The sequence below is a fragment of the Podarcis pityusensis genome (assembly GCF_964106645.2).
Source record: "Podarcis pityusensis genome assembly, chromosome: 2".
Lineage (NCBI taxonomy): Eukaryota > Metazoa > Chordata > Lepidosauria > Squamata > Lacertidae > Podarcis > Podarcis pityusensis.
The window spans coordinates 35749168-35772849 of NC_138029.1; the positions used below are offsets into that span (position 1 = coordinate 35749168).

The 23682-nt window shown below is 43.6% G+C and overlaps 1 protein-coding gene across 9 annotated transcripts in view; it reads right to left on the bottom strand.

Moving 5' to 3' along the window:
• UNC13D (unc-13 homolog D) overlaps nt 1–23682 on the bottom strand; it is a 73305-nt gene that overhangs the window by 48111 nt on the left and 1512 nt on the right. For 3 of the 9 annotated variants that reach the window (XR_013982407.1, XR_013982408.1, XM_080993636.1), the window contains exon 1: nt 2759–2963. Coding sequence is in view for 1 of the 9 variants with exons in the window: in XM_080993636.1 (XP_080849762.1) it covers nt 2759–2815 (57 nt within the window). In the remaining 8 variants the exon portion in view is untranslated. Of the gene's footprint in view, nt 1–2758; nt 2964–9089; nt 9149–10316; nt 10419–12418; nt 13109–18143; nt 18331–20163; nt 20271–23682 lie in introns of those variants that run through there. The other 6 variants (XM_080993638.1, XM_080993642.1, XM_080993637.1 and 3 more) reach the window with 6 other exon arrangements.

The following is a 23682-nucleotide window of genomic DNA, read 5'->3' on the forward strand; positions in this document are numbered from 1 at the left end:
CCACCCTCCCAGTTTGCAGATAACACTGCAGGTACTGTATGTATAGAATAATGGTCCTGCGCAAGGAAAGTAGAAGGAACCAATTCCACACACCACCATTGCTCCCACAATACAGTGGTACCTCTGGTTACGAACTTAATTCGTTTCGGAGGTCTGTTCTTAACCTGAAACCATTCTTAACCTGAGGTACCACTTTAGCTAATGGGGCCTCCCGCTGCCGCCAGCGCGCGATTTCTGTTCTCATCCTGAGGTAAAGTTCTTAACCCAAGGTATTACTTCTGAGTTAGCAGAGTCTGTAACCCGAGGTACCACTGTAGTCTGTAGCTAACATAAGCGTGCTAGCTTCACTAGAGTTGTCCTGGTAGTCAGGAGAAAAATGCTTCACAGGGAAGGGTGAAGATCAGGTAAAACTGAGGGTAGGGGAGAATGTGGTGCATACCCATCCACCCCCCCCCCATTTGCAGCTTGTGGTTGGTTGCAATCAATACCCCCTCAACACAAAATCAGGCCATCATGAGCACTGCCCTGGAAGGCAACAAGGACATGTGCCAATGTTTCTTTCTAATTCTGTCCTGTATGTTCCACCCACCATGAGTGATCATGACCTTCCATGTGTTTTTTAAAACTTTATTACAACTTTAAACCTAACACAGAACACACACACACAAAATCATTATCAAAGTCAGCAACATATACATAAGCAAAACCAAGAATTTTTTCTTAAAAAAATATATATCATTCTGCTTTATTAGGAAGATCTAATACCTTTCCTAATTAATCTTTTTTTCAATAAAGCCAAAGAAGAAGAAAAGAGAGAGTCAACAGCAATGGCTTTCAGACAATGCTACATATTACGAAACATTCTAGATCAGGAGTCAGCAAACTTTTTCAGCAGGTGGCCGATCCATTGTCCCTCAGACCTTGTGGTGGGCCGGAATATATTTTGGGGATAAAAAATGAACGAATTCCTATGCCCCACAAATAACCCAGAGATGCATCTTTAATAAAAGCACACATTCTACTCATGTAAAAACACAAGGCAGGCCCCACAAATAACCCAGAGATGCATTTTAAATAAAAGGACACATTCTACTCATGTAAAAACATGCTGATTTCCAGACCAGCCGCGGGCCGGATTGAGAAGGTGATTGGGCTGGATCCGGCCTTAGTTTGCCTACCCAAGTTCTAGAGATGTTGATGCCTTGACTTCTGCTTCTGGTCTTAGAGGCAAAGAGGTATGTGTGTTATTTTTAGCAGCTTTGCTGTGTGCTATCTACATTTTCCAGGTTTGAGTGTTCATTTGGTTTTTTAAAATATGGATTTATTTTTTTTAAGATCCCCGTCAGACATTTTCCACATTGTAAAAACAAACACCACTATAAAAAGGGTTGTGAGTTGCTGCTTGCTGACTCGCAAGTTGTGCTTTCTTTCTTTTAGAAATAAGAGAACCACACCATGCCATAACCACAGCCGTAACTGGTTAGTACAGGCTGGGTGAGGAAGTGGAAAGGAGTTTTACGGCACAGCAAGAACAAGACTTGCTCCGATGAGTCTTTGTTTTCTGATTAGGAATTTAAAAGGCAGGTTTGCATCAATAGTATTCTCCTCCCAATTCCTATCTTGCAAGGCATCAGAAATGACCACAGGAGGGAAAGGATACTGGATCAGATCAACAAGTCATAAATTGCTTGATGAACAGAGACTAGCTACTTGTTAAGCCCTGGATAGCTACTGCAAGAAAACGTGGCATGATTGTCTATGGTCAGTGGACATATTATTTGTCAGGGCCATTCCTTCATCAACTAACCCACCAGGAAGTACCGCCTTTTTCGCTCTATAAGACGCACCAGACCATAAGACGCACCTAGTTTTTGGAGGAGGAAAACAAGAAAAAAAATATTCTGAATCCCAGAAGCCAGAAGAAGCAAGAGGGATCTGGCTTCTGGGATAGCCTCTTGCTGTTCTGGCTTATGGGATAGCCGCGCGCAGCCTCTCCCGGGCAGCAGGATGAAGGCTCCCCCAAGAGCCATGCTCCCTTTAAAGAGTGCGCGGAGCATGTGTGTGGCTCTTGGGGGCTTTTCCCCTAGGAGGGAGAAGGGCAGCCCTTTTCCCTCCTTGGGGAAAAGCCCTCATGCTCCACGTGGCTCTTTAAAGGGAGCGCTGAGCAGCACCTCCTGTCTGGATTCGCTCCATAAGACGCACACACATTTCCCCCTACTTTCTAGGAGGGGAAAAGTGCGTCTTATAGAGTGAAAAATACGGTATTTAACGCTAGCTGATTTTGCACGTGCAAAATTAACAAGTTACACCAAATGTTATGCAAGGACTTGACAAATATCAGGAAGCAAAAAGCCCTTAGATGTTCCTCCACAATCTGGCTCATGTGGTCTGCAAACTATTTTTTTCCAAGACTGCAACTGCCAGGGCATCTCATCCCCTGCCCTGCAAAAAGTGGGTAAAAGCTAGACCTCAAGGTAAGAATCAGTAGCTAGAGTACTGGGCTTGAAAATCCAGGTCGAAAATCCTCATTAAGTAGCTCATGGCCTCTCAGCCTAACCTACCCTAACGGGTGGTTGTGAATCTAAAAAAGCTCTTTAGAAGAAATGTATTAAGAAATTTAAGAATGGGATCTAAAACACCCCCAAAGGTTTCAGTATCTCAGCAGGTTGAAGCAGAACATGAAAGGGAGGAAATTGAAAAGCAAGAGCTGCAACAAGCCACTAAAGAACATTCTAAAGTGAAAGAAAAGACTACATACTTTTTTGTTGTCTTTCCCAGGGGTTTCCCCCACCGGTGTCTCTCTGTCAGCCTCCATATTTGACTGGTCTAGGGAAGGCCTGAGCAATAGGGAAAGCCTGAGCAAGTGGAGGAAGATGCCAGAGTGTATATACTCTTCAGAGGCTGAACCCTGAACTCAGAAGCTTGTCCCTGCCAGCACAGTGTTCCCATCAGCTCTCACATGCTTAAGAGGAAACCACACTCTTTTATCACACTCTGACCATTGTGACAGCAAACGGAAATGTACCCGGCCCTCTTTCACAGTTATTAAGTTGTCATTTCTCTAGAGCATGTGGAGACCTCTGTTGCACTGGTGGCTGGTTCAAAACAAATTTATCGCCCTCTCTTTGATTATGCATTCAGCTGCCTTGAGAGTTACACCAATAGGGGTGCAACATAAATTCTCTGCACAAATAAAACAAATTCATATTCATATTCATGTTGGAAATTAGTACTGCATATCCCCATGTGCTAAGGACAGGCTGAGTGGACAGACTGAGTGGAAAGACCTCTGAGAAAGCACTCTCAGATCTTAAACAGAGCACATATCCTTTAGTCCTCCTGACAAGGACAGACTGAATCATTTATCAGCAGGTTTCTCCCATCCTTTCACCTGACTCAGTGCTATGAGAAGATGCCTTCCCCTCTTTATTTTACCCCCACACCTGTGATGTATGCAAAGGCCCTGCACTCCTACAGGGCTAAGAAAATTTCCCTAGGTAAGCAAGTGCTTGCTATCATGTTCAGGTTTAACTGCAAAGCATTTCCCTTCACCAGTTCACCATGTGGCTCCCACACCTTCACCATGTGGGTCACAGAGATCTGACTCTTCTGTGCTTTTGCACACATTTGTCAACACACTAGCAAATTAACTGCATCCCTATGATTCCCATCCATGTGAGTGCGTGGTACCTGATGGGATGTATTTGCACTGTGTCTTGTGCACACGGCCAGGTTTTCTGAGATACAAGTTTCCTATATACCAGACTTGCAGAAAACAGTGGGTCAAAAATACCACACAAAAGAAATCTGTGTGTCATGTGGACTCCACCAGCAGCCCATAGAGGAGCACCTGACTAGCAGAAGCAGGATGTGTCATGATAGATGGCACCCAGCAAAACATCACCACATGTTAAAAAAACTCCCACACAATGTGCTCCAGTATGTCCACAGTTGGCTAACTTACAATTTTAGGTTGGATTTATTCCCCACTCACCCATTCCCTCACCATCCATGCATCTGGAAAATCCAAATTGAACGGGGGTGGGAAGGGCAGGCTGTCATTTGCATTAGGACAACACTGTGTAGATGATGTGAAGAACTTATATATATATATGTCAGAGAACTGACATCGGAGCTAGAGGCGGAGGGAAGGCTCTCAAATGATGCTGGAGAAGGGCCCAGCAGGGAGAGAGGCAGCTCAGCAGATGGGGAAGCAAATCAGCGCAACACCAGGAATAAAGGGGGGCAGATGGGGGAATCGGCGAGAGGGCTCCCAGACTCTTCACCGGACACCAGCGGGGAGAGCACAGGTCCTCCGCTACCCATGCCCTCCCTGCGCAGAAGACTTCCGCGCAGAGAGAGTAGGAGGAGACTGGGTGTCAAACAACTTTTATGTTGGAAAAGGTTTAAGAAACGCCCACTGACGGATTCTGTTAGCGACTGAGGCAGCCACGAAGTGAAGGGCTGTCCAGACTGAGAGGTTTAACAAGGCAACAAAGCCAGGAGAGGCGGCAACTTACGCACGAGCAACCCATACTCATTACAATATATAAGATGCCTCGATTCCACTACCAACTGCCTTCTGTACACAGCCACAGTACCTGCTTTCTGAGTTGTGATGAGTAGTAACCTTTCGGTCTCTGCCTCCATTTCCTCCCACGCCACAGTAGGAAGCGTAGAAAGTCATACACAGTTTCATTCTGTGTGAAGACATCCACCAATAAGAACACACATCCACCAATAAGAACTGTGTCTACTGTTGTTACTTAAGAACAGACACAGCTCTTACGATCTAAGAAAGTACGTGGTTTCAAAGCCAACGTTGCCTCACTGAAACAGGCCAGAAGAAATATGCATTATCTGCATCAAACAAGCAGAAACTTCCACTTTACTCTTTTTAAGCACTGAAGCTCAGCTATACGGTACATCAAGAACTAAAATCGGACCTCATAGTTGTTTCAATTTTCTAAAAAGGATAAAGGAGAATATATCTGGAACTCTACTTGACAAAGAGCAGCAGTCTTTTCTCTGGTTTATGACTGAAACACCCTGAGGGTTAAAGACGTCTTTCTTTTCACTGATGGGAAACAGGAAGATATATTATTCACATAAATGGCACTTTGATCAGATTGTAGTCCATCATATAACTGCATGTTCTTATCACTTGCCAGCATCAACTGCCATCCTAAAAGCTCGCTATCAAGACTGGAGACCTCAGTTCCTCTTTCTTTGAAGTATCATAGAGAGGAGAGAAAGGAAGATTAAATGACTTGGCATATAGCAGTGATACTTCCACTGAATTGTGTCGTATTTAGACTTGTCATGTTTCTAGTCCCCATCAATACCCAATTTAATTTTTTTAGCTTATTGTAAAAAATATTTATGAACCGCACTTTGGGCAAAAATGGGCCCCCAAGGCAACAATTAATTAAACAATATAATTTATATACCGCTCTATGCACAAGGCACAAGTTGGTTTACAATGAGCAAATGTATATTTTATAAATCCATAAAACACAATAACAAATCACTAAAACAGTTACTAATAGCAGCAACAGCAATCAGGTCTGTCCTCCTCCAAATACCTGCCTAAAAAGCTTTGTGTTCAATAACCACCTAAAACTATATAGAAATGGGGCCAGACATACCACAGTAGGGAGGGAGTTCCATATATGAGGAGTCACCACTGAAAAGGCCCTTTTCGGGGGGGGGCACATCATGTACCTCATCCTGAGAAGGAACCATCAGGAGGGCCTCATCTACTGATTTTAAAGCAGGAGCGGTTTAATATGGAAGATGGTGACTTAGATTTATAAACTTTTACCTCAAAACTTTAAAGCAGTATTATAACAAACATTTAAAAAACAACAGAAAAGTTGATTATATTTATAATAATCTGACAGCCATGTGGTACTAAGAAGATTTAATGGCTTTCTGAAAACTAAATGAAGATGAAGCTAGTCTTGTCTCGCTTTCCGAGTGAGGGAATTCCATAATGGGATGCTGCCCAAAGGATCTGTCCAATTTCCCCATAAACCTAGCTTCTCATAGAGATAGGACATACAACAGGGCCGATGAATCTGATCTTACATTACAGGCAGGTTCACAAGGAGGAGGCAGTCTTTCAGATACCCTGGCCACAAAAAACTAAGGGATTTTGAGGTAACAAACAGCACCTTGCATTGTACCTAGAAACGAACTGAAAGCCAGTGTTGTTGGTGCAAGACCCGATACATTTTGGAAATCCAGCCTGGCAATTCCTCATATTTAATTAAATGAAAAATTAGTCTGCACCGTTTAAAATATGGCTTCAAATAATTTGTTTTTCCAATAGCTTCTATTTTCCATCTATTTGCTTTGGCAGCTCTGGCTATAAATGCCAGTGTGTTTTCCACTGCAGTTGCTGAGGTTACTTGCTGTCAACCAACCACAAATCCCATAGAGAAAATTAGTCATTCATATAGTCTTACATGCCACCTTCATGTGTTTCTGCTAGTGCAGTACTAGCAAATTTTAAAAGAGACCTTTATTGTTAAAATTTCAGAAGTGAAGTTCCAGGGCAATATCTTACATCACTCAAGTTGATGCAACCTTCCTCTCTTCCCCTGCAGCCCATGTGCCCCCCATTTTGTTCCAGAGGGTCCCCCAACACTAATGTGGATAAAGTCAGGAAGGAGAAGCACCATTTGTGTGAATGGACATCTGCTACACAAACGGGATATAGGGACGCAAGTGGCGCTGTGGTCTAAACCACTGAGACTCTTGGGCTTGCTGATGGGAAGGTCAGCAGTTCGAATCCCCACAACAGAGTGAGCTCCCGTTGCTCTGTCCTAGCTCCTGCCAACCTAGCAGTTCGAAAGCACACCTATGCAAGTAGATAAATAGGTACTGCTGCGCCAGGAAGGTAAACAGCATTTCCATGCACTCTGGTTTCCATCATGGTGTTCTGTGTGCCAGTAGTGGTATAGTCATGCTGACCACAAGACCCGGAAATGCCGGTTCCATCAGCCTGAAAGCGAGATGAGCGCCACAACCCCATAGTCGCCTTTGACTGCACTTAACCGTCCAGGGGTCCTTTACCTTTTTTTTTTACCTTAACACAAATGGGATGTCAGACACCCTAATTTTAGCTATTACTTCCAAAAACAAAAAAAGGTAGAAGAGGAACCTTGTCTAGGCAATATGCAACAGCCAGAATAAAGCTAGGTCACTGAAATTCATAGTATTGTGTAATAGCTGTCTTTGTCCTAGCGTCTCTGTCCTGCTGGCCTTACCAGTATACAGAGTGGGGCAGCTTTGGAGGATGCTGCCTAATTGCCCTAATAGAAGTAAGATTGAACCATCACTCTGGCTGTCTTTGGTACATGGAATGGAGGGGCACCATTTAGTTCTTTGCTTAAGGCAAAATATCTTGAGCCGGCTTTGTGTAGAAGCCTCCAGAAATCCTCTCACAGCTATGCAGTCATTATATGCTGAGGGTTCACAAAGCCCCACTCTACTGGGTTCTTTTACTTCCTCATCGCTCATGTCTTATGTTTTGCTTACCCAAATTATTCCCCTCTAGCAGTAGCTTGTTTAAATTGGGAGTTCCTTCAAACTATAAGTAGCAATGTTGGAGGAACTGCATTAGGAAACACTGATGTTGAAAGAAGTTTCATTTCTTCTTTTGTCTCACAAGGAAAAGGGCTAGTCACTGAATACATGTATTAGTACAGTTTCCTCTCACACTAGGTGAGCTGCCAGTCTATTTGCTCTTCCACATCCAGCCGCAAACAACCACCTCTAGCACACATTTCATAAATAGAATTGCAGAGACCACTGCACGTGCTAATTTTACCAACCAGAAAATCTTAATATATATGAAAGAAAGAAACAAAAATCAATCCTAAACGTCACAAATTAGATTTTTTTTCCTGGCAAAGTTCCTGCACTTAATCACTTTTTGACAGACATTTAGGGTTGTATCCAATGAAGCCATCCCATTAGTGCAAGGATGGCTTCCACTTGTGCAATGGAACTTCCTCTCGCTCTCCCCACCCCCATGCCCTCAAATCTATTTCTGTTGGTTCCTCAAACTCTCTGGAGCAAATAGGGGACAAAAAGGGTGGCAGTGACTTGCCCAAGGACACTCAGGGAATTTTAATGGATGAGCGGGGATTTGAACCCTGGTCTGCCTATCCTAGTCTTATACTCTAACCTGGGGATGTGGCTAGGTGACAGCTCCCCTCATCCTTGGCTTTTGGCCATACTGGCTATGCCTGATGGGAAATGGAACCCAACAACACTTGGAGAGCCTTGGGTTCCCCATCCCTGTTCTAACCACCACACCACACTGGTTCTCAATGGGGGAAACTTTTAATTTAGTAGGAAAGTACTTTCTGCCATGGTATTACAGTTAAGAGAAAAGTTGTGCCATTCAACAGTTGAGTACCAGGCAGTGATTCAAGACACTGAAGGCCTGATAAGAAAACAAAAAATGTCTATATCCCTTACACACACACAAACACAAACAAACAAACAAACAAACACACAGTCAGTCACCCAGCTGTTAAATTCCACAGCAGCAACAACCTTCTCTCTGGAAAACCACATTTGCTTGTTTGTGCTAAGAGCCACAGTCTTGTGTGAAATGGGGCAATACTGTAAGTTACTGCTCTCTCAAATAACAACCACAGCCTCTAAATATTTTACTATGACAAAAAAACTCAAGTTCAACTAATTTTGGGGTCCCAAAGCTGCTTTCGCAGTAACATTCATCCTAAATGTTGTAAATGAAGCAACAGAGAAAGCAAACTGCTTAAAACAGGGCTAAAAGTTGGATCCTATGCAACTCAGAAACAAGTCCCACTGAGTTCAACAGGACTTAACGGTACTCCCAGAGAAGTGTGAAGGACTGCAACTGCGCAGAACAATCTTATGCACGTCTACTCATGAGCAGATCCCAAGATTTTGTCCCTGGTGTCTCAGGGTTCAGCAGGAAAAGATGCCTACCTAAAACCCTGGAGAGTCGCTGCCAGTCAGTGTAGATAATACTGAACGGGATTGACCAATGGTCTGACTTAGTATAAAGCAGCTTAATATGTGCTTACCTCTTGTGTTGGTTGTCTTGTAGTTCTGTCCTTCCTTTGATTTTATTGTGAATTGCGACCTAGAAAATAAACGAGCAGAATTTTACATACAAAGACAAAAAGAGGTTTCAATGTGGTTCCCTCCTTCTTTTAAGCCTAAAGTGAAGTAGGTTGGTCTGAGGAAAGTTTGGTCAAATGATTATTGTGCAAAACTATGGTATGTCAGTGACACTGAGCTGGGAAAAACCAAATTTGCCGCATGATGAAACTGAAAGCTGTAATCATTCAGTTTCATAAACTTGACATAACAGCACATGTGTACTTGAGGCTGTAAAAAAATGTTTGTATATTTCTTCTTTCTTTGGCAATCACTCGTAGCCGAGCAAGATTGTCTTCCATAAACACGGTTTTAACAATGAGTCCGTAAGTGACTGTGGAGACCAATTCTGGATCCACATGAGAGACCACATATCTATATAGCACTATACTCCATCCTCACTGGCAGCGGCCTCCAACTTAATGAAAACTACATTCATCATCATCATCAATTACCACATTTATATCCCACTTTTCCTATAAGGAGCTCAAGGTGGCATGCATTTGAACAAATAAGACTTGCAAGTGTCTAACTTTGGCTGGATCATGTCCATATAGCACACTGAGAGTAAGAGCAAAATAATGACTAGTAGATATCTACAACTTGGGTGATATTAATATTGACTGAACTGTGTCTGTATATATATTTTTTTCTTTGCAAAGAAACAGAGCTATGTTGCATCTGCATGTAACTGCATGTGGAAATTACGGCAAGTTAGAAGCTGCTAACTATTTGGCAATTCCACAAGCGAGGACTACATATTTCAATAACCTAGTAGTTACTCCTATGCTGAAACAACTCAGTGTAATACTGAAATGAATATGTGCACTCACAGTGATGTTTATAAAGAGCTGAGAGGATGGTGACCAAGGTCTTTACTTACGTCAATCACCTACAAATCATCCTAGACCCATGAGCTTTTCCCCTGGGTAGTTTTTGAGTTAATGTAACTGGAATTGCTATTCCCAATAAAGAACAGTTTGAACTAGACACTTGTCCTTCTGAAGTTCTCAGCAATCAAGAAGTTTCCCAATGACAATGAACACATTTCTTTCTTGAGAACACTGTGTGCAGAGTCTTTTTTGTGTATGCACCTAGAAAACGCTGGAGACGTCATTTCTATGCTGTTTTCGGCTGGAATTAAATAGTACCTTATTCTTACTGCGCACTTGAATGCAATGAGCACACAGGAAAGAGTGGGCACCAACCATCCACTTCATCTAGTAGAGAGAGACATGGTGAGCTTCTTCCTTTGTTGGCCCCCTTGTCAACAAGAAGATAGGAAAGGAGAATCTCTTGACTGCCCGTTTTCATTTACAAAGAAAACAGAGCTGACAAAGAATCACCAATTGAAGTGGGTGCACTGTCATGGACAAAATGAAGCAAGTTTGTAGCTGAGTTGGCTTGTATGACAGGAGTGTGGGATGACTTTAGGGTCTATTGGTGGGTTTATAATTCATGGCGCTAGAGAGCCGACTCACGGTCTGTTAATATATAAAGTATAATTAAATCATAACGTAATCCTATGTATGCACCCATGTTCTTGCATAAGAAGTGCTTTTTTGAATCAGGATCAGATTCTAGTCCTGCATTCTTTGCAAGAATCTCACTAGGCACCATAATCCATCTTCTGCTTACCACTGTTTATTTTATTTTTAATCTTTAGCATTTGCAGCCCATGGACCCTGCAAGTGTGGAGGAAAGGAAAGGAGCTCTCCCACAAGGTGATCAGGCTAAACAAAAAATAAAATAAAACACCCTACTGTTGTAATCATGGCTAATTGGTGTTCTATAATTTTTTACTTTGCTGTGTTACTAGTTCTTAGATGCTTTTTTTTATTCAAGATGCGGAATTGCACCTGAAAAGCAGGCATCATTCATCACAACCTGACCCCTTTGAGTCCATTCCTCACCCTTAAAGCACATTTCCAGGACCTCTATATACCCCTGACAACATGGCCCTTCTCTGACGTAGCCGTTGTCAATGCTGTGGTAGGAAGTCTGCCAACAGAAATTCAGAGCAGAGTGCTAAAAATGCGACTGATGGACACATATCTGAAGAAAAGAGTACGGTATGTTCCACTATGGTATCTGAGGACTGTATTTGTTGTGTGGCTTGGATTTAAATCTGAAAGGGCTTAAGCACATGTTTTTAAAAAATAATTAGGCGAAGGGGGAAAAAGAGGCAGTGGTAGCATGAAGAACTGAGACACAATGAAGAAATTTAAGTCCAACACACCCCAGTATCTCCATTCTATTCCACTGTACAAACAGACATCATTTTATTTGTATGCCGCCTTTCCATGCTCAAGGTGGCTTACAACACGGGGGGAAATCACATAATTACAAATATAACAAAAGTAGCCATAAACAATAACTAAAACATCAAAAAGTACACAACCCAATTGAATAATTTCAACATAAATCAAAAGGAGATCTAAAATTAAGATCAGGCCAGGCGGGAAAAGGCCTGCAAGGCAGGGAGATCTTCTAGGACTCACAACCGAGATGGTCTATACACTGCCATTCTTTCCCCTTCTGTCACCAGAAGCAAGAGTGACACCTGAGGCTTCCTATAATGTACTCCAGTCCTGATATTCCTTGGAGATGGGAAAATTGCTACTGACGACAGACACATCCCCTCTCCACATATTCTAGAATAGAACCAGGCAAAGGGTCTTCTCGGTAGTGGTGCCCACCCTGTGGAATGCCCTCTCACCAGATGTCAAAGAAATAAACAACTATCTGACTTTTAGAAGACACCTGAAGGCAGCCCTGTTTAGGGAAGTTTTTAATGTTTGATGTTTTATCGTGTTTTTAATATTCTGTTGGGAGCCGCCCAGAGTGGATGGGAAACCCAGCCAAATGGGCGGGGTATAAATTACTACTACTACTGCTGCTACTACTACAATAGTCTGAGTCCTCTCCTACCAGACCCGTAACATACTAAAACTCCAAGTGATTTCCTTGTACAAAGACAGACTAACCTTATGACTAGCAATTAATATAACAAAGCAATTAATATTTAATATTTCTTTTATTCTTTCGGCACAGTTCCCACCAACTGTCACTACTCTGTTCATAAACCAATATTTACTCCGAATGACCCTGCCTGCAGAACAACTGGTGGGGTTTCAAACCTTGCAATAATGATGATGGTGATAATTTCAGCACAAGATAGTCATTTCACCTATTCTTTACTGGTTCAACTTCAAAACAACCCTTTCCAACATAAAAAGAATCAAATACTTACCCCCACCCATAACTGGTTCTCGTACAGAGTCTTGAATGAACCAGAGGTACAAAAGTCCTAAAAAGCAGTCAATGAAACAGGGATGAGGTGAGAAAATACAGTGTTCAAAGCTGAGTCTGCTGCCACCCAAGAAGTACTCTTCTTAAAGTCAGTTACCAAGAGGCCACATTGCCAAGAATATTAGTCAAGGTCCAGGCCAGACAAACCATACAGAAGACAGCAGCAGACCAGCCACCAAATCTTTACAAAGCAAAGGCACACAGGAAAGTGGGCATTCAACCTTTCCCCTGCTCGTGTTTCTCCTCAGAAACTGCTTCTTTCTGGTTTTTTTCTTCCAGTGGGGCTTCAAGACCAGAAGCCTCGAACACACAAGCTGAAGGTTTTTTTAGGAATGTACGATTTCCCAGACTAGATCAGTCAACTGGTTTAACTTGTTTTGTCTGACCAGCAACACTTTCTTCAATTGCAGCTACAATGCTGGACAGCTTGCTGTTTGTCCATGATGATCAATTGCTAGGGCAAATAATGCCTGCCTTGTCCTCCTTCCCTGGAAGCTATCGGTATAAATCCCAGCAGCATTCACAGGGAGGATGTTGAGTCTTAGGTCCCATCTGCACCTCAACACATTTAAAGTAGTATCATACCACTTTAAGCAGACATGGCTTCCCTCAAAGAATCCTGGCAGCTGTGGTTTCTGAGTCCCCAGTTCCCCTCACACAGTTACAATCTCCAGAATTCCTTGGGACTGACTGTTCAGCCACTCTGAGAATTGTAGATCCATGAGGGGAACAGGGGTCTCTTCACAACTTTCTGCACCTTTAACAAACTACAGCTCCCAGGATCCTTTGAGGGGAACCATGACTGTTTAAAGTGGCCCGGTACTGTTTAAAATGTATAATGCAAAGGCGGCCCTTAAATCAGATTTTGCACTGAAGGGCAAATATAAAATCGACATTCCCTGGACTGTACAATTTGAAAACGATTCACGTTTTCTATTCCACACAATCAACAAATGTACACAACTCAGCATCTGAAGCTGACTACACCACTCAGATAGGAAAATACCTTCTCCTCACACTGGGTCTGTGCCTTTAACAGCTACCGGGCCAGAAAAGTCCACAGCTGTAGCTTATCCATGATTGCATCAATATAATTCCTGCCTTAAAAAGCTGCCTGGTCATATTTATGTGCCTAAGTTCACTGAAATCAACGTACTAACTTTTCACCTAAGATTCCAAATTGGCAGAGCTAGTTAGGTGAACCACGCCCAATGAACCTAAGTTAGGCGTGTCCATTAACTTCAGTAGGTCTAATCTGAGTAGCAGTAGCATTAAATACCAGCCATTATGCCTGGGTATCAGTGCCCCAGTACTGGTGATTGATTCTGCATACCAGCTGCTTAAGTTAAGACCTGCGTTCCCCTTATTTCTTCCAGAGACAAAAGAAAGAAGAGACAGTGGGCTGCATAAGGCTACTAGAGAGCAGTGGAAACACCTGCTTAGATTACTATGTTTTAAATAGATTTAAAAAAAAAAAATACTGTTTTTGTTTTTGTTTTATTAGTTTTGTTAACCACTCAAATGGGTTTTTCTCCCCAGTCAAGCCATGTATACCGGTAATTTTTATGAAATAAACAAAATATGATATGGGGTAGACCAAAGCTCATTCTGGGGTTCAGGAACATAGAATCCTTATCTTTTAAACTTTTCGGACTTGAGCTGTGTTCGGCAAGTTCATGCAAGGAAGGAATCATAGAATCATAGAGTTGGAAGAGACCACAAGGGCCATCGAGTCCAACCCCCTGCCAAGCAGGAAACACCATCAGAGCACTCCTGACATATGGTTGTCAAGCCTCTGCTTAAAGACCTCCAAAGAAGGAGACTCCACCACACTCCTTGGCAGCAAATTCCACTGTAGAACAGCTCTTACTGTCAGGAAGTTCTTCCTAATGTTTAGGTGGAATCTTCTTTCTTGTAGTTTGGATCCATTGCTCCGTGTCCGCTTCTCTGGAGCAGCAGAAAACAACCTTTCTCCCTCCTCTATGTGACATCCTTTTATATATTTGAACATGGCTATCATATCACCCCTTAACCTCCTCTTCTCCAGGCTAAACATGCCCAGCTCCCTTAGCCGTTCCTCATAAGGCATCGTTTCCAGGCCTTTGACCATTTTGGTTGCCCTCCTCCGGACACGTTCCAGTTTGTCAGTGTCCTTCTTGAACTGTGGTGCCCAGAACTGGACACAGTACTCCAGGTGAGGTCTGACCAGAGAAGAATGCAGTGGCACTATTACTTCCCTTGATCTAGATGCTATACTCCTATTGATGCAGCCCAGAATTGCATTGGCTTTTTTAGCTGCCGCGTCACACTGTTGGCTCATGTCAAGTTTGTGGTCAACCAAGACTCCTAGATCCTTTTCACATGTACTGCTCTCAAGCCAGGTGTCACCCATCTTGTATTTGTGCCTCTCATTTTTTTTGCCCAAGTGCAATACTTTACATTTCTCCCTGTTAAAATTCATCTTGTTTGTTTTTGCCCAGTTCTCTAATCTGTCAAGGTCGTTTTGAAGTGTGATCCTGTCCTCTGGGGTGTTAGCCACCCCTCCCAGTTTGGTGTCATCTGCAAATTTGATCAGGATGCCCTTGAGTCCATCATCCAAGTCGTTGATAAAGATGTTGAATAAGACCGGGCCCAAGACAGAACCCTGTGGCACCCCACTAGTCACTCTTCTCCAGGATGAAGAGGAACCATTGATGAGCACCCTTTGGGTTCGGTCAGTCAGCCAGTTACAAATCCACTGAGTGGTAGCATAGTCAAGACCACATTTTACCAGCTTCTTTACAAGAATACCATGGGGCACCTTGTCAAATGCCTTGCTGAAATCAAGGTAGGCTACATCCACTGCGTTCCCTTCATCTACCAGGCTTGTAATTCTGTCAAAAAACTGAATGAGGAACCAACTTCAGCGCCGTGTTGCCTTCTAGCTGTTCAGAGTATTATTTCAAAGGGTCAGGGTGGGAAAGGAAGAGGCAGCTTCAAATAGGGAAGTTTACTTTGCTTTGCAGCCCAACAAGGAAGGCGGAACTTTTTTTTGTCGCAGTTAAAACAGAGTATGCAGGAAATAGCGCTCCTATTCCAAATTCCAGATCAAGTATCTGAGAGCAGGGGGAGTGTCTTTATGGCCAATGGAACATAACAATCACTGTCCAACCATTATTGCTGCAGAGCTAGGTCAGCAGCTCTAACAGAAAGCTGCAGAGTTCCTGTGCCCGTTCTCTCATTGCATCATGACAACCTCGCCTTTTGTTTCAACAAGCATGTCGTTCTCATCAACAGCGGCGTAGCGTGGGTTGTCAGCACCCGGGGCAAGGCAAGTAATTTGCGCCCCCTAACCCCTAACCTGCCGCCGCTGCCAGCTTCTTCTTGCTGCTGCCTGGTCTGGTCTGGTGTGGTTCTCTCCCGCGCTCAGCGCTGCGCTGGGCGGCCGCTGCACTGTCCCTCCCCCAGATAGTCCCTCGCTCTCTCTCTGCACCGCACACCTGGCACCCACCCCCTCCACAGTGGGCGGCGACCCAGCGGCTCGGATCGGATTCGCACAGCCAGCACTGCAGTGAGAGAGAGTGAGTGAGCCAGGTAGGGGCAGAGAGCTGCGAGTGCGAGCGCGCCCCCCCCCCAGATGTTGCGCCCGGTGCGGCCGGCCCCCCCTGCACCCCCACGCTACGCCACTGCTCATCAAGGATGCAGAACATAACTGGAAAGCAGGTTTGCTGAAGATTCAGAATGAAAGCAAAAGAGATCTGGATGAACTTTTGTTCCTTAACACACTCATTCTAACCCTATCACCGTGTGTCTCATGTGCCATCTCTCTCTTTCACTTTTACTTCCTCATTCCCTTAAACACACAGACACACAAGATATTCCAGGGAACTTACAAAATAACGTAACCAACAAATGGGGTAATTTTATATTATCGCTATTCCGTATAGTTCAGTCAAGCTGCACAATTTTAAGGGGTATAGACAAGTCGTTTTAAAGGGTAACGGAGGGTGCTTCAGCACATTCCCTCCACCTTGCAAGCACGTGACTTGAAATGCAGCAAGTCTTTTCATGTATTTGTTACCACACTTAGGGTGGATCTAGACACAGGGGGGAATGCTATAAATAAGTCATAAATTAGATCAGGCATTGGCAAACTCGGCCCTCCAGATGTTTTGGGACAACAACTCCCATTATCCCTAGCTTACCGGACCAGTGGTCAGGGATGATGGGAGTTGTAGTCCCAAAACATTTGGAGGGCTGAGTTTGCCTATGCCGGAATTAGATTGTTACAGCAAAAGGAAAAAAATCTCTATAGAAAATTGTGTTTTAAAACTTCCTGCTCTCTGGCGCCATCTGGTGTTGCATGTTTATAGAAAATACAAATCGCTGTTTCTTTACTAGCATAGCTGAGTCTCTAGAATGCCTGTCTTCACCCTCAGCTATTTTGATTGTCGAATATCATGGTGAGTCAAAATAAATAAATGAAGCCTAGATATTGCATGAGAATTAAATTATGAAATTTTGTTCGTATACAATTATTATTAAGATCACTGGGTGGTTTTCAATATAAAAACACAAAAATACATCTCATAACAAACAAAAACAATAACCCCACAGTTTAAAAGGCCAAAGGCCTGAGATAATATACAGTATAGATTAAGGCTACAATCCCATGCATACTTAACCTGGAAGGAAGCTCCACTGAACACACTGAGACTTAACTCTTAATAAACATGCATTGGATTGTCCTGTTAGTATTCACTTAATTCTGATCTGATATGGAGAACATCCTGCCTCAAAAGCGTTAGTGTCTATAGTTTTAACTGTGTTTTCCTTAAGGCAAGCAAAAGCATGTTATAAACATACATAAGTGTAGTTACTGATAAACTGGAGAGATGTATGCTGTATCAGGAATACATTTTTCATGAGCACCTCTTCCCTCACCTCCAATCATCTCCTATATATCCTGTGTTCAGAGGCCTCAAGCTATACCTCCAGTAGTATTTGGATGGAGGTTTATCCATTGAGTTAAAAGTAGCCAGATCAATATTCTAAAACACTGGAAGACATACCACAGGGGTGCATGAAAAGGGGCTGTTCCACAATATTCTATGGAGCTGTAGCAGCATCCCATAATTTATTTCAAGGAGACATGGCACATATGCAAATTCTAACTCAGCTCTACACAAATAGCACGTGATGATCTCTGAATGAATAATTATCTCTTTTACACCTCTGGACCATTGGACTTCACTCCTAAGTACACTTACTAGGGAATAAACCTCATCCACAGTGAGACTTGCTTCCAAGTAAACGTGCATAGGGTCACTCTCTAAGCCACATGCTCACATTCATCATAACCAAAATGATTAACAGTAGTAAAAGATGGGTGTGTGGGAAGGGGTCCCTCTGAAAGCATTTTCATAATAAAATCACTAGAATTCTTTAATAGTGACCGAGTACACAAGGTGCATATAGTAGTCAAGTTCAGATTAGCTGATGCATTTCATGAGTGTGTGGTCTTATCTGTGTGGCACAGAAATGGATCTATTACCACAAACAATGCAAGACAAAGTCTCTTTCAAAATTGAAATCCTCAGAAACTTCCAACCTACTAGAAGACGTTCTAAGATGCACCCACAAAAGCAGCTTCTCCCGTCAGACATATATTTAACATCAACGCTTACCTAGTCTGTTTTCATTTTTGCTCTTTACACAGCAGTGCTCCACCCGGCTACTGCCTGTCTGATATGCCAAACTGAACTTTGCCGCCAGCTGTTCTATTCCTTGAAGGATTCTGTTCCCTCAATAGTAATAGCACCCTGCAGATCATACAATCCCATTCCGCCTCAGGGCGGAAACGTAAATCAGTTTCTTATTGCATTATCCATTGATTATAGTCAAGCAGACAGTAACCCCGTCATTGTTGACAGGAAGTATGCACTTAGGACCTTTAACAACAGGCAGCTGGTAAGGCCAGAGTAAGGTCTTGCTCTGCTCTAATTGGCTGCACTGGCCCCAAAAAATGAATTAATACAAATCGCTCTATTTGTTTTTGGTCTTCCATGGAGTCCTGATAAGCAGAATAGTAAAAAAGCCTGTGCTGTGAGCTCAGCGTGACTGCTGTTCAAACCATTCGGGTCTGGCTGGCTTCCGGTATATATTCAATCTCTTTGGGGGAGACAGAGAATTTTGCAAGTCACCCTTCCAAGTTAAAAACAAGACCCTGTGAAAGGAGAAACCTTTTGGCTGCAGTCTCATGATCAAAACCAAGCAGGTGCTTGTTTACTTAGCACCAAGAATATACAGGAGTGGTCCTTGATTTCACTGTGTGAATACCCTTTAGTTTTTTACACACAGAGAGAGGAACATACTTACCGTATTTTTCGCCCCATAGGGCGCACCGGCCCATAGGGCGCACCTAGTTTTTTTGGGGAGGGAAATAAAGGGGAAAAAATTATTTCCCCCCCAAGGCGCGGGGCTGGGGCAGGGGAAGCCCGAGCTTCCCCCGACCCCAGCCCCCAGAACAGGCTGCTATCCGCAAGCCTAGGGAGCCCGGCGGGAAGTCGCGCTGATCTCCCAAGGGTTGCGCAGAGCTTCCTGAAGCCTGCATTCGCCCCATAGGATGCACACACATTTCCCCTTCATTTTTGGAGAGGAAAAAGTGCGTCCTATAGGGCGAAAAATACGGTATTTCCCATCAGGTGGCTCATTTGCACTGAAGTCACATCAGGTCTGTGTTCTACTTCTGAAAGATGATGCCTCTTCTTGTAGAGTACAGAAAGTGATAGCATGAACAGCCAACAAAGAAAACTGTGTTCTACCTGGTAAATAATATCGGAGTCTGAATAGCAAGTAAAACCCAGATTATTTCTGGGCATTGTAGATTGTTATGGGTTGCTGGGAACTGTAACTGTGAGAGGTGAATCACAGTGCCCAGGATTACCGTATTTACCCAAATCTAATGCTCACCTTTTTTGGCCAAATTACATTGCGAAAATTAAGGTGTGCATTACATTCGATGGCACATTTACATTTGCCAGCAAATACTTTTTTTTGGTTTCAAGGTTCTGAATGCTGAGGTGTGCATTAGGTTCAATGGTGCATAAAACTCGAGTAAATACTGTATTTCAGGCATGTCCAACAGGTAGATCGTGATCTACCGGTAGATCACTGGACCTCTGTGGTAGATCACTGGTAGATCATTGGTTCCCCCCAAAGAAGCTGAATAACTGTGGCTCCCCTTAAAAAAGCTCACCATTTTACCTCCTCCCTGAAAAAACTCAACAACTTTGACCTGAACCCCACAAAAGGGGGTAGATCACTGCCAGTTTTTAACTCTGTGAGTAGATCACAGTCTCTTGGGAGTTGGCCACCCCTGCTGTATTTGAAGGAAACAATGATCTCCTGGTTGACGCGGATGCCACTGAATGTGCATGCATACTCCGTGCACTTCCCTCTCTCCGACGCCCCCCAGGGCACTGGCAACCCATGCTACGTCACTGTTTGCATGTACAATCTTGGGCATCTCCAGTTAAAAAGGATCTGGTAACTGGTGATAGGAAGGACTCTCATTTTCAAAACCATGCAGAGCTACTGCCTGTCACAAGTAGAGTAACTAATAGTGAGCTAGATGGATAAACAGCTTGATCTTTAGACATTTAACACAAATGATAACGTTCCTCTCCATGCCATGAAAAGCCTCACCTGCTGATTTCTGCACATCCAGTGTATACTGGCACAAGAGCAGATCAGGCGAAGAACATAAGAAAAGCCTGCTGGATCAGGCTGGCATCCTGTTCTCAAGTGGCCACTCAGATACCTGCTGGAAACCTGCAACCAGAACCAGAGCACATGACCACTCTCCCCACCTGCAGTTTCCAGCAACAGGTACTCAGAAGTATTACTGCCACTGACCATGAAGGAAGAGAATAGTCATAATGCCTAGTAGCTTTATCCCCAGGAATTTGTCAAATCCTCTTTTAAAGTCATTCAAGTGATGGTAGCCATCAATGCTTCCTGTGGAGCAGCCTTTTTCAACCTGTGGGTCCCCAGATGTTATTGAACTACAACTCCCATCACCCCTAGCTAGCAAGGCCAGAGCTCAGGGATGATGGGAGTTGTAGTCCAACAACATCTGGGGACCCACAGGTTGAGAACCACTGTGGGTGGAGCGAGTTCCACAGTTTAACTACGCACAGGTTAGTTTTCTGGACAACTGGCAAACATATATGAGGGCTGTAGTTTTTATTCATGATTTGAAGAGCTAATGATGTGACCTTTAGACTACTTCTCAAACAGCCGCCTGACACACACATTTTCAAAAAGGTTTCTTTGTCTTTGCGGCTAGCTGACAGAAAAGTATTTGAGAGTTTCATTTCTACCTGTAAGGAAGCTGTTATAGGCACACAGCCTCTGTCAGGAAATATAAAGATGACAACTGTAATGACAGCGGCCCTTGGGTATAACCCGGTTTTGTAGAAAAACACTAGCCAAGAAGAAATGTCACATCGAAGAGAAAAAATAATACAGTCTGTACATATGTGGTCTCTGTGTGTAACAATCAGACATTCCTAACTCAACACTTCAATATGAAGAATCAATAATCACACCAGAAACTGAACTATTTACTAGGCAATGTCTAACAAACAGTAGCAGAGAGAAGGCTGGTTTATACAAAAGTGGGTGTATCATGTATTTTCAAAGTTTGGATTGGTGAAATCCACTAGAAATATCATTTAGTTGAGCAAATAATCGTACTCAGGGTATTCCATAACCACCAACTCCACCTAAAATTAAAACAGAATCATTGAATTGTAGAGTTGGAAGAGACCCCAAGGGTCATCTAGTCCAACCCCCTGCAATGCAGGAATCTCAACTAAAGCACCCATGACAGAGGGCCATCCAACCTCTGCTTAGAAACCTTCAAGGAACAAGAATCCACCACCTCCCGAGGGAGACGGTTCAACTGTTGAACAGCTCTTACTGTCAGAAAGTTCTTCCATGATGTTTAGTTGGAATCCCCTTTCTTGTAACTTGAATGCATTGTTTTAGGATAGGTCCTACCCTCCAGAGCAGAAAAAAACAAGCTTGTTCCATCTTCCATGTGACAGCCCTTGAGATATCTGAAGATGGCTATCATATCTCGTCTGATTCTCCTCTTTTCCAGGCTAAACGTACCCAACTCCCTCAACCATAAGGCTTAATAGTCAGACCCTTTAACATCATGGTCACCTTCCTCTGCAACTTTGGGCCAGGTGCCTGGGACAAAGATTTGACCAGTAAGAACTCAGTAACAGTCCATTAAGGTACAGTGGTACCTCAGGTTACATACGCTTCAGGTTACATATGCTTCAGGTTACAGACTCTGCTAACCCAGAAATAGTGCTTCAGGTTAAGAACTTTGCTTCAGGTTGAGAACAGAAATTGTGCTCTGGTGGCGCGGCAGCAGCAGGAGGCCCCATTAGCTAAAGTGGTGCTTCAGGTTAAGAACAGTTTCAGGTTAAGTACAGACCTCCGGAATGAATTAAGTACTTAACCCGAGGTACCACAAAACAAATTCTGTAATGAGCCTGTTTTGCAGCATTTTAGCCTGAATTGCGCAACTAATTTTTGTCGACTAGATCTCTATAAAATGGCATGTTGAAAGCTAAATTGCTAGCAAAATAAGATAGCAAATAGCAAAACTTGGAGTTCCATGAAAGGCCAGTAGGTTGTAATTAAATTATCATAACGTTATTAGTAAAATGGGAGGGGGGCAGCATTCAGATTTTTCTCCCTCAGGCAGTTATTTGGGGTGCCATTGCTAGTGAAACTCTTACAGCACTATCTGAAATACAACCCCCAAGCCGAAGCTTGCCCCACCCTGCTCTGCCTTGAATTCTTTCCTGCAAGTAGCATTTTTCTGTGTAACATCTCTCAGACTTATCAACGCATTCCTTTTTTGGAAGAGAGCTTACCGGCAATGCCGAACCAGATAAAGACCAGGTGGGTGGGCTTGCAACAGTGCTACGGGGAGGCCATAACTCACCTCTTCTTCTTCTTCTCACACAGATTCTTCTGCCAGGTGTGCCTTTGCTTCTCATGCAGGAAACTGCTTTAACAGCTGACGCGCTGGACTGACTCACTGCATTGTAAACCCATGGGCAAGACAGCACTGGGCAGGAACGCAGGCAGCACTACAGCGCTGATAAATCCCCTGAGGTTGTGGATGGAGTGGACACAGCAACATGCAGCAGCAGCAGCTGGCACCCACTAGACCAGGTGGGGCTGCTAGGAGGTCATGGGGGGGCGTGGCCAGTGAGTGGTCACAGGTGTGTGTGACCAAGTTGTTCTGGTTTTCTCCCCATCCTCTTCCATTGCAAAGCTACTGTGGATGCTTATGCATTGCAATTTTACAAACAGCACCTAACCAAACTGAAAAGTGTATTACTTTGGTTCTGAAGAGTTCCCTGCTGTCACAATTTTGAGTGTGCGTTCATGCCAACGAAGCTATATACAGTGGTACCTCGGGTTACAGATGCTTCAGGTTACAGACTCAACTAACCCAAAGATAGTACCTTGGGTTAAGAACTTTGCTTCAGGATGAGAACAGAAATTGCGTGGAGGCAGCGGGAGGCCCCATTAGCTAAAGTGGTACCTTAGGTTAAGAACAGTTTCAGGTTAGGAACAGACCTTCAGAACGAATTACGTTCTTAACCCGAGGTATCACTGTATTAATCAGGCGTAAACCCCACTGAATTCCATAGGGATTGCTCCGTGATAAGTAGGAACAGGATTGCAGCCTAAATTGGTTAGCCTTAAAGGTGCCACACAGGACTGTAAACAAAGAACCCCATAATTTTTGTCTGACCTATGAGAAACCATTATTCCCCTGCCATGGTTGTAGCCAGGATTTATGTTGGGGGTGGGCAGGAATTTTGTTGGGGGGTGGCAGAATCGAGCTACCTGTGATGCAATTGGTCAATTAATTATTTTTATTTATTTACTTGATGGGGGGTAGCTACCCCCCCCTGCACACACACACCCCGGCTATGCCTATATCCCCTGCTTATCTACTTCTCTATCTTTTTTCCAGAATGTGGAATAAGGTGGAGGGAATTTAAGTGGATTAGGACCTGGCAGACCAGGGTTAAAATTGGCCATGAAACTCAGTGTGTGACCTTGGCCCAGCTGCTGTCTCTCACAGGGTTGCTATGAGGATAACATGGGGAAAGAGGAAACCCA